General features: G+C 36.9%; 1 protein-coding gene across 1 annotated transcript; it reads right to left on the minus strand.

Annotated features, from left to right (window-relative positions):
- Positions 1-5,558: 5,558 nt before the first annotated feature.
- On the minus strand, positions 5,559-7,733 carry LOC131927504 (uncharacterized). The gene has a single exon (XM_059283185.1). It carries the CDS (start codon positions 7,731-7,733, stop codon positions 5,559-5,561), a length of 2,175 nt encoding a protein of 724 aa, XP_059139168.1.
- Between the last annotated feature and the right edge of the window lie 5,019 nt (positions 7,734-12,752).

Genomic DNA, 12,752 nt, shown 5'->3' on the forward strand with positions numbered 1-12,752 from the left:
CCAAGATTCAACTTGAGGCTGATAAAAAAGCTACTATATATTGTTATCTTTGTTCAGCTGCAGTTGGTAAGTTAATTTGGTTAGTAGGTCGCTTAGATATGCTTCGTATTTTAGGTTTTTTCTGCTCCCGTTTTTAGAAACTGGTCATACTAGTTTCTAACAGAAAATGGCTTCATTCTACATTCTTACCCTAATCCTGAAAATTCATTCGGGTAAGGGTTAGGGTTTGTTGTCACTAGGTCAATACTTAAAGACACAAGGAAATTTAAGGAAAAAAAGGATGTTACATTCTATGATGGAAGGGAAGCAAATGTGTGGTAAGGGAGCACTGAATTCTTTCGTTGAATCCAAAGAACCCCACAGACGTTTTAACCCATTTTAATCATACAGTTTAAATAAAAAAAAACGTATTTATTTTCTTTATGCTATCTTCACGAAATAGCAACTCTTCTTTGCTATATGTATGAATTTATTTCACAAAGACAAGCAACTGGTGATTCATCAAATTAAAAAGGAAACAATGGTAAAAGCTTGATTTCATTTAAAATGTGTTCTTAAACATCTACAGACATGTCTGCTATAAGACGCTGAATAATATTATTAGGCAGAAATATTTGTTGCATCTTTACTGCACTAGAATCCCCAATAATAAATTGTTTAATATTATTTTTTTGTTTAGCGATTTTTATCGCGACGTCATTTGATCAGGGGCGGAACTACCATGCCGCCAGATCCCGCAATGCGCGGGGGGGGGGGGGGGGGGGGGGCAGGACGTTTAGGGGCCCAATCCGACCAAAAAAAACACCAATGAATTTTTATTTTATAAATAATGCTTTTCGCACACCTTGATCGTGGTTTTGTAAGTAACAAACAGATCTGCTACAGTAGTGATGCTATACAGTAGCTAACACATGCTGTTGCGTAAAAAAATATACATATGAGCTATAGTGTGAAAGATATGCTAACGTTCAAACCACTTCCATGACTTATTTCCCTTTTTAAAATAGTCAAATATGGGTGCTCATAAGTTTTTTAAAATATATTTGTACTAAACAACATAAAAAAGCAATTACTTCTCTTACTACTTTTAAAAAAAATTTCTTACTAAAGAATGACATGTAAAAACGAAATGTAGTTAACATTAATAATAATAAAAAAAAAAGTAAAATAAACATAACACGAGACACCATTACTTATACAAAACTTTCATGCTTTATATTCTTTTGACCGACTTTAGGCTAAAAGGTCTTTTGGCAAAGATTAAAATAAAACAGATTTTCAAAACAGACAAAATCACTCACACACATGACATGTTGTAATTTGTTTTAATAACAAAAAAATCTGCTTAAACTCGATCATCAAGAAATGAGTATCCTAAGTTCGCATATATATATACTAGCTGCATCCCGTGCTCCGCCACGGTAAATCTTTTTTAAATGTACCAACTTGGGAACAGAACAAAACTAAACACAACATAAACGAACGCAAAAAAAAAATAAAAAAAAAAAAAAAAAAAAAAAAAAAAAAAAAAAAATACAAAACAAAACAAAAAAACAAACACAACACTCATAACATAAACACAATTTAAATGCAATCATAAAGCCATATTGCTCACAGTCTAGCCCGTAGCGCCAAATCGCGCCCTTTCCGGTGATTTGCACCCCCCTCAAACTTTCGATTTGCATCCCTTTCCCCCTCCCGCCCCCCCGCCCTAAAACTTTCGATTTCCACCACCCCCCCCCCTCGCAAATTTTTTCCAACCCACTTTGGCGCCCCCTAAGGTCGGCACCCGGGGACATATGCCCCCCCCCCCCCCCCCCCCATCGCTACGCCTCTCCTATAAAACCCGAAAGATAGAATAATAATTAGAAAACAGCATAAATAATAGGCAGTATTTAAAATATCCGTGTTTTACCTACAATATTTCACTTTATCCATTCACGCATTTTTTTTCCAGTACTTTAAATCTTAAAAATTTACAATAGAGTTTCATAACTAAAACCATTGCGCACCTAATGAACGTGATGACGCGCCTATAATAGTGCTGAATAGTTGATTAAAAATTATAAGTAATAAATAGTAGGGCCTACATTCAGTGAATAAAATAAATAAAAGATTGCCTTTTATCAATCCATGCTAATTATAATTTTCTAACAATAATTTCCTCTTACACATCCGAATAATTTGCATTCACATTTTGCTAATTATATTATTGCAACACTAATTCCTTCTATGATGAACGTATATTTGCATTCACATTTTTTATTAGCGTGAGTTTAATGTATTTTTAAATTACCTCCTTTGTCAAAATTAGAAAAGAGTTAAATTAATTTGATTTTTCTACTTATGTTATTAAAATATATCCATTTTTTCTAGGAATATAAACGAAAATGATATTTAACATTAATTTTTTAAATATGTTTTAGCCATGTGCGTGTATTTAATATTTTATTTAAGTTATGCAAAAGAGTAAACACAGTGGCATTTATAAAATAGCTCTATGCCTCTATATAAACAAACCCTACTCTAGTAGCTATAATAAGACACTGCGCTGCACTGAAAAGCACAGCATGGTGCGTAGTTTACTTTTATAGTCCCAAAATCTATAGCGATGACGGACGGAAGGAAGGAAGGAAGGACAGACACAGCCCGCTTATATTATATATATATATATATATATATATATATATATATATATATATATATATATATATATATATATATATATATATATATATATATATATATATATATATATATATATATATATATATATATATATATATATATATATATATATATATATATATATAATCACTCCTTTGTAGCCCCTGGGGAGCAAAGGGCTGCAACCACACATCTCCAGCGGACTCGGTTTTGGGCTGCTCCTCTGATCTGTGCCCATGAGAGCCCAGCTGTTTTCGCCTCCTCCTCAACCGTTCTCTTCCATGTTTTCCTTGGCCGGCCCACCCACCATTTCCCCTGGGGATTCCAGTCCAATGCATGTTTTGCGATGTTTTCTTTTTCTTTTCTTAACGTGTGTCCGATCCATCCCCATTTACGGGCCTTAATATCTTTCTCTATCAGCTGTTGTTTTAAAATTTGCCACAGGTCTTTGTTTGGTATTTTGTCTGGCCATCTTATTTTGAGTATATGTCGCATATATATATATACATATACTTCTGTCATCGCTATAGATTTTGAAACCATAAAAGTATATATCGCACCATGCAGTGCTTTTCAGTGCACCGCAGTGTCTTATTATAAGAAATAGGGTAGGGTTTGTTTATATAAGGAAATAGAGCTATTTTATAATTTCCACTGTTTGTACAATTTTGCATAACGTAAAGAGAATATTAAATACACGCACATTGCTAAAACATATTAAAAGTATCAATGTCAAATATCGTTTTCGTTAATATTCCTAGAAAAAGTGGATACATTTTAATAAAATAATAACAGTAGGTTAGAAAAATCTAATTAAACTGTTTAGTACTTTTGCCAAGGGAAGTATTTTAAAAATAAATTGAACTCACGCTAAACATGTGAATGCAAAATGTGCAAGACGGAATAATTGTTGGAATAATATAATTAGCAAAATGTGAATGCAAATTATGCAGACGTGTAAGAGTACATTATTGTTGGAATATTATAATTAGCATTGATTGATAAAAGGCTATCTTTTATTTATTTTATTCACTGAATGTACTGTTTACTAATTATAATTTTTAATTAACACTTCTCCATTATTATATTAAGTCATCACGTTCATTAGGTGCGCAATGGTTTTAGTCATGAAACTTTATAGTAAATTTTAAAAAGTACTGAAAAAAATGCATGAATTTATAAAGTGCAATATGGTGGGTAAAACACGGATATTCTAAATTATGCCTTTAATTTATTTTATACACTGAACGTGTTGTTTACTAATTATTATTCTATCTTTCAGTTTGCGGACAAGCTAGGGGTTTTATAGCAGAGGCGTAGCAAGGGGGGGGGGCATATGTCCCAGGGCGCCGACCTTAGGGGGCGCCAATGTGGGTTGGAAAAAATTTGCGGGGGGGGGAAGGGTTTTTCGTTTGTGTTGTGTTTAGTTTTGTTCTGTTCCCAACTTGGTACATTTAAAAAAGATTTACCGTGTGTTGTGGTTGTGTTTGGTTGTGTTGTGGTTGTGTTGTGGTTGTGGTTGTGTTTTGTTTGTGTTTGTGTTGTGTTTTTGTTTGTTTTTTTCTGTTCCAAAGTTGGTACATTTTAAAAGGATTTACCGTGGCGGAGCACGGGATGCAGCTAGTATATATATATATATATATATATATATATATATATATATATATATATATATATATATATATATATATATATATATATATATATATATATATATATATATATATATATATATATATATATGGCGCCTTTTTCTCGACTCGTCGTTCCCCATAGCCCGAAAACCTGTATACGCCTCTGCCCACCAACTATACTTAATCCGCCAAGTTCTTCCAGTAGTGGCGGAATTCATGCTTGTTAGCCAGCAAAACATCAGAGATGAAAACCAGGTCAAGCTTTTTGTTAGTCATATCCTTAACCCCAACCGGGAAATCATGAGCCCGTGAATTCAACATTGTAAACAAGAGACCGCCATATTGATGCTATTCTTACGACGCAAACAGATAACACAGGTAGAGTGTTCTGAACGCACCTTTAGACAATCAGCTGATCGCTGGCTGTTAACTAGGTTTCTGGCGCGACTAAAATCCAGCTAGACCTTGAAAATGTCGGTCGAACGGCTGGCCGATAAAACAGACGGCGGCAGATCAGTGGCGTAGACAGGGTTCGGGAATTTAATCTTTTACACATTTTAGCGACTGATGCTTTTATTAAAGATGGTAAGTTTTACTTAAAATCTCAAACGCATCTGAAAGCTTATTATTTAAAAATGTGTATATTTTATTTTCTACTTATTAGAAATTAAGGTTTTATAAATTAAAATAGTAATTTGACACGTCGAGATCGAGAGAGAGAGAGAGAAAGAGAGAGAGAGAGAGAGAGAGAGACCATGTCATGACGCTCCTGAGAAAAACTATAAACATCTGTCATCCGTTGCTAGAGACTTTATCAGATTGTGAATCCCGAAGCACACACGACCCTCCCCCCCCCCCCCCTAGTTCTATACCAGGGTGAACATTAACTCCTGGCTAGTTCAGCCAAGCTGGAAAGATCTGCGTGGGTAGTGGTCAGACGACAGCTAGAATCCTGTGAGTAGTGGTCAGACGACAGCTGGAATCCTGTGAGTAGTGGTCAGACAGCTAAAATCCTCTGAGTAGTGGTCAGACGACAGCTAGAATCCTGTGAGTAGTGGTCAGACGACATCTAGAATCCTGGTCCTCCAAATTGAGGGTTGAAGTTTTGTAAAACAAAAAATACTTGCTATATAAACAAAAACAGAAAGTAAGAAAAGACAGAAGCAACATCTGGAAAGTCTCATAGTGGCATTGTCTTTCATGATTAAGACTGGAGTCAAACAAGGGTGTGTTCAGGTCCCGCTATTATAAACCTAGTTATTGACTGGCTGATGACACTACAAACAAAACAAGAGGCATCAGATGGACACTAACAACTAGCCTAGAAGACATGAGAGGCATCAGATGGACACTAACAACTAGCCTAGAAGACATGAGAGGCATCAGATGGACACTAACAACTGGCCTAGAAGACATGAGAGGCATCAGATGGACACTAACAACTAGCCTAGAAGACATGAGAGGCATCAGATGGACACTAACAACTAGCCTAGAAGACATGAGAGGCATCAGATGGACACTAACAACTAGCCTAGAAGACATGAGAGGCATCAGATGGACACTAACAACTAGCCTAGAAGACATGAGAGGCATCAGATGGACACTAACAACTGGCCTAGAAGACATGAGAGGCATCAGATGGACACTAACAACTGGCCTAGAAGACATGAGAGGCATCAGATGGACACTAACAACTGGCCTAGAAGACATGAGAGGCATCAGATGGACACTAACAACTGGCCTAGAAGACATGAGAGGCATCAGATGGACACTAACAACTGGCCTAGAAGACATGAGAGGCATCAGATGGACACTAACAAATGGCCTAGAAGACATGAGAGGCATCAGATGGACACTAACAACTAGCCTAGAAGACATGAGAGGCATCAGATGGACACTAACAACTAGCCTAGAAGACATGAGAGGCATCAGATGGACACTAACAACTGGCCTAGAAGACATGAGAGGCATCAGATGGACACTAACAACTAGCCTAGAAGACATGAGAGGCATCAGATGGACACTAACAACTAGCCTAGAAGACATGAGAGGCATCAGATGGACACTAACAACTAGCCTAGAAGACATGAGAGGCATCAGATGGACACTAACAACTAGCCTAGAAGACATGAGAGGCATCAGATGGACACTAACAACTGGCCTAGAAGACATGAGAGGCATCAGATGGACACTAACAACTGGCCTAGAAGACATGAGAGGCATCAGATGGACACTAACAACTGGCCTAGAAGACATGAGAGGCATCAGATGGACACTAACAACTGGCCTAGAAGACATGAGAGGCATCAGATGGACACTAACAACTGGCCTAGAAGACATGAGAGGCATCAGATGGACACTAACAACTGGCCTAGAAGACATGAGAGGCATCAGATGGACACTAACAACTGGCCTAGAAGACATGAGAGGCATCAGATGGACACTAACAACTGGCCTAGAAGACATGAGAGGCATCAGATGGACACTAACAACTAGCCTAGAAGACATGAGAGGCATCAGATGGACACTAACAACTAGCCTAGAAGACATGAGAGGCATCAGATGGACACTAACAACTGGCCTAGAAGACATGAGAGGCATCAGATGGACACTAACAACTGGCCTAGAAGACATGAGAGGCATCAGATGGACACTAACAACTGGCCTAGAAGACATGAGAGGCATCAGATGGACACTAACAACTAGCCTAGAAGACATGAGAGGCATCAGATGGACACTAACAACTGGCCTAGAAGACATTAGAGGCATCAGATGGACACTAACAACTGGCCTAGAAGACATGAGAGGCATCAGATGGACACTAACAACTGGCCTAGAAGACATGAGAGGCATCAGATGGACACTAACAACTAGCCTAGAAGACATGAGGGGCATCAGATAGACACTAACAACTGGCCTAGAAGACATGAGAGGCATCAGATGGACACTAACAACTAGCCTAGAAGACATGAGAGGCATCAGATGGACACTAACAACTGGCCTAGAAGACATGAGAGGCATCAGATGGACACTAACAACTGGCCTAGAAGACATGAGAGGCATCAGATGGACACTAACAACTAGCCTAGAAGACATGAGAGGCATCAGATGGACACTAACAACTGGCCTAGAAGACGTGAGAGGCATCAGATGGACACTAACAACTAGCCTAGAAGACATGAGAGGCATCAGATGGACACTAACAACTGGCCTAGAAGACATGAGAGGCATCAGATGGACACTAACAACTGGCCTAGAAGACATGAGAGGCATCAGATGGACACTAACAACTGGCCTAGAAGACATGAGAGGCATCAGATGGACACTAACAACTGGCCTAGAAGACATGAGAGGCATCTGATGGACACTAACAACTGGCCTAGAAGACATGAGAGGCATCAGATGGACACTAACAACTGGCCTAGAAGACATAAGCATCAGATAGACACTAACAACTAGCCTAGAAGACATGAGAGGCATCAGATGGTTAGGGTTAGGGTTAACCCTAACCCTAACGGCTTACAGTTGACGACACTCTAAACTTTCTGAAACTGACCGGGGCGTGACAATAGGATGCTGGGCCGGGAATAGCAGCAACAGGTAACCTACGGGGGAAGACGGACTGACACTTTTACAGCTAGGATATGACCTTCAGGAACATTCTTAGATTCTAGTGGTAGCGTATATATACGGACACAACGAAACACGACCGGACAGTACGACCAGAAAACAGAGATACGGTACGTGTCTACTGTAACAAGACTTAGGGGTGAGTGAGATTGTAGCTTACTTAGCTGTCACTGTTGGTTTATACGAGATGAATGTTGTGTATGATTTGTGAGTGTTGTCTTAAAGTACATTTTAGTTGATACGTTGCGAATGTGGTGTACGAATGTACGATCGTATGTTAATAGGGTATGTTAGTGTAAGAATAGCTTGTGATGATTAACCTTTTCTTGTGTCGATTTATTTACAGACTGTGGAGGTCTGTGTTTTTTTTGTTTTAGTTTTTGGCTTGTAAATAAAAAAAGCGTGTTGCTGCATTCTTTCCATTATATATATATATATATATATATATATATATATATATATATATATATATATATATATATATATATATATATATATATATATACGAGGATTGGCGTGTCAGTTATTACAATTATCAAGAAAACATTTTTCTTCAGGCAATTTTTTTAACGTTTAGTTGGTGCTACCCCCTTCTCCGCCCGATGATAATACTAACGATGTAGTTTTGTTTTCGATATCGTTAGTAGGTTTACGTCATCGTGTCACCCCACCCTTGTCGGGATTTGTCATTTTTGCTCTTAATAATAAGACTTTTAAACTCTAATTACTCATTTATGTAATTGAAATTATCGTTTTTTTCCTCTATATATTTTGCAATTTTTGTGTCACCCCACTAAAATGGTGTAACCCCGTACCATCCGCACCCCCGCCCCTTCACTCGCTATGCCTCTGCATTGAGACCATTTACTCCGATTTCAGCCTGCTTTTCTTTTTGGATTTAAAACATATCTAAAACCAAGCAAGCCGTTTCAACCATGCAAATAATTTGGCGATCGTTCTAATCCATTACCAAATGCAGATTTTTTTTCAAACGTACTGTCGTTAGCTTCTTTCTGTGTGTGTGGCAGCTAATGCTGGAAAGTAATACCAGCAGAACACTGCATTATATCCAAACTATGTGTCTGCGAAGGATAAAAGGCCTCCCTTGGCTCAACACAATCTCAAATGAAACACAAAAGAAAATCGATATAGTTTTTGTACTTTGATGCACATTACTTGACAGAAAAAAACACGGATACATTTTTACTTTTTCGTATACAGAGTATAGAGTAATCGTGCTGAACAAATAGCTTATATTTTGACAGTTTTCGCCGTTTTTCACCTCCCAATGTGAACATATATTAAATAAAAATTGCACAAAACGTTTTCATAACTAACTTTTATGTAATAAAACACGTGATTTTCTTTAATATATAACACACTACTATTTAAATAACTATAAAGAAAAGCGAGGGTTACTTTATGACCTGTTTTTGAAGTGACCCACGCTTTTCTTTATAGTTATTTAAAGAGTAGTGTGTTATTATATATTTAAAGGAAATCATTTATTTCTAGTGCATTGCTAGATTAAAGCAAGCCATTTATGAATGGCTTCGTATTTTCTATACTATATATGACAAACATATACCTAAAATCTCTAAAAGGGTTAAGACTACATACAAACCTTCTTGGTTTAACAACAATATCGAATCTGCAATTAATAAAAGAGACTGGCTTAAACGTAATGGAACTACTGAGGACTTTTGTAAGCAACGAAATTATGTCAAACTGCTCGTGCGTAGTTCGAAGAAAGAGTATTTTAATAAGTTATTGTCAGGCAAACCTAATTCCAAATCTATCTGGACTGCCATAAATCAAATAATTAGAAAAAAAACGCACATGCAATACAGCTGGACATTGCCAAATATCTGCTCATGACTTCAACAATCAATTTTTATCATCTGTAGCGCGCTCAACACAGATGCTGATTACACAATCAGTGAGGAGCTTAAACATTTTTGTAATTCTGCTCACCGTGGTGGGACAGAGCTGATAATTCCGCTGCTCACTGTTCATGAAGTTTATGTTAGCCTAAGATCTCTTAAACCGTCTACAACTTCGTTTGATATCTCAAATAAAGTATTGAAGATTTCAGCTCCAATAATTTCTGAAGTTTCAACCTATATCTATAACCTCTGTATTGCCAAGCAATATTACCCGAAACATTTAAGCATGCTAAGGTTATACCACTACACAAAAAAAGGTAACATCCAAGATGCCAATAACTACAGGCCAATTTCTATACTTTCTTCCCTCTCCAAGCCACTAGAAATACATATAAACAAGTGCATGTCAAACTACCAAGAAAAGCATAAGCTTATCCATAGTAATCAGTCTGGGTTTAGAAAGTTTCCATTCTTGTCACACTGCTTTGATTAAGATGAATGAAAACTGGCTTAAAAATATTAACAAAAACCTACTCTGTGGCACGCTGTTCGTCGATTTCAGAAAAGCCTTTCATTCTATTGATCACACCATATTTCTTAAAAAAACTAATTCCTTACAAATTCCACGAATTGAGAAGGGTTCCCCTTCCGCCCGAAGCGGTCAGTATATAAACTGACTTTCTTTTTGACCGCAAGAATGTAGGTCAGGTCAGTTGTCTGTGGTCGCGCTTTGTGCGTTGGAGGTATTTTGTTTTTTTTATATTTTATCTTTATGTGATTTGTATGAATGCGACTGCCGATGTTTCTCGTTTTCTTTCATTTTCTTTCACTTTCGTCTAAAACGAGATAGTGAGCATCGGCATGTCTGGTATGCACGTGGTGTGTTCTTTTTGAAAGATTTAAAATGTATTTGTGTATTTTCTAAACCCTTGGCGTGTGTTTTCGGACCACGTGGTTTAGGTCAGTGTGTTTAGGAGTGTTTCCTAAACTGGTGCGAATGCGTGTGTGCATTTATTTGTTTTACTCTATTATGATGTGTTGTTATTGTGGGTTCCCCGCGATTACTAGGATTGGCTTAGTCAATAGTCGGTTGTTTAAGACGGTAATGAGTATATTTTAGTTGCCTCGAGTTTTAGGTTGTTTAAAATTAATGTGTGTGCTGTTTCGTGCAACGTCATGTTGAGTCACTTGCTTGGTGTCGGCCTTCATTGGGGCCCTAGCGGAGTGTGTTAACTTCAATGTTATCAATATGGATGTTGTATAGGTAGACCAATGGCTTCGGGCTGCTCCTGGTGTAGGAAAGATTGGTTCTACAATGAATTTGTTTTACACGTTATTTTTAAGTTGCTGTTTTTTTTTAGATAGTGGTTAGTTGTGTTTTTGAGAATTGCTTTTAGAATTTTAATAGTAGGGATTAGTTTTACCCGAGGCTTTAGATATCTCTAGCAGAAGTTATTAGTATTTAAACATGTGTATCTATTCATGTATATATATTTCCATGCATTTTTCTTATGTTTTCCTTTTCTCTCTCCCCCCCCCCCCCCTTCCAGTGAGGTTGCTTGTGCAACTTGGCTGGGTGTTTTGTTACGTTGAATTGTTTTGTATATATTGTTTTGTCCCGTTGAGTTTTGTTTAGTCGTGTTTTGTGTATTCTGTAGTTTTTCATCTTTTCTTATTTTGATTGGTTCCATGTAATAAATTTAATTAATTGTTAAAAGCTTTTTGTTTTTATTTTAGACTAAGGTTAGGGTATTAACCAGTCTGGGTTTAGCCGGGCTTGCTCTGACCGGACAGCTAGTTAGATAAGCCTAGGGAAGGGTTAAATAGATTTTAGTTATCCCCCCCTCCCTAGCAGGGCTTACATACATTAATGATCTTGCTTTGCACATCGACGCAGGTCAGTGCGAGATGTTTGCTGATGATACTTCATGTCTTTGCAGATAGTGCTGCGTCACTCAGTTACAAACTTCAAACATGTGCCAATCAGCTTGCTACTTAGACAAAATTTAACAAAATTAAACTTCACCCCGATAAAACCAAGTCAATGATTATTACTACTCATCAGAAACGCCTTCGTCTTCCATCCACCTCATTACGCATTACTATAGACAATACAAACATTGAACAGGTTAACAGTTACAAATGCCTAGGGTTGATTATAGATCACAACCTCACCTGGTCCGATCTTATTCATCTTCTAAGAATGTCCTTATTAAAGACAACTTTTCAACTAGCAATGATAAAGAACTTTCTGGACTTTAGGAGCAGGCTATTTTTTTATGAAGCTTTTATTCAATCTAGGTTGGATTATGCCTCTATAGTGTGGAGCGGCAGCTTTATAACTAAACAGCTTCCTCTTCTAAACATTACAAAAAAAAGGCTATAAAACTGGTTACTGGCTTGTCTGGTAGTCTTGATTCTTTTATTACAACTAAAATACTTCCATTAAATAAAAAGATGATATATACTAAATAACTTTTTTAATATAAAATATTCCACGAAACAGCCCCCTCTTACTTATCAGACCTATTTTCTTTTAACATAAAATTAAATCGTCGTCTTAATTTACCGATCCCACATACAACTTTTTTCCAAAAACATAGCTTCGCCTACTCTGGTTCTAATTTGTGGAACAATCTTCCTAATAAAATAAAACTATCTACTTCTGAAAATATATTCAAAACTAAACTAAAACAACAATTATTTAATGACCTCTCTAACTGACTCATTGAAACATTTCTCATTCATCTATTATATTCTTTTTTAAATCGCATTTTGTATTATAACTATGTAATATTATTTCTTTATTCCACATTTTTAGTGCTATGTTACTGCTATGTCGTTACTATGCAATTGCTTTTTTAAATGCTGTTATTAAATTGTTGTTTTTATTTGTTTATTTTAAAACGGCCAATGTGAAAAAAGGCCTTCGTGT

The sequence above is a fragment of the Physella acuta genome, unplaced genomic scaffold (genome assembly GCF_028476545.2).
Source record: "Physella acuta isolate Inbredline_101_S28 unplaced genomic scaffold, ASM2847654v3 ptg001411l, whole genome shotgun sequence".
Taxonomy (NCBI): Eukaryota; Metazoa; Mollusca; class Gastropoda; family Physidae; genus Physella; species Physella acuta.

Excerpts from the sequence above, each read along its gene's own strand:
- LOC131927504 (XM_059283185.1), bottom strand. The coding sequence starts at position 7,733 with ATGTCTTCTAGGCCAGTTGTTAGTGTCCATCTGATGCCTCTCATGTCT.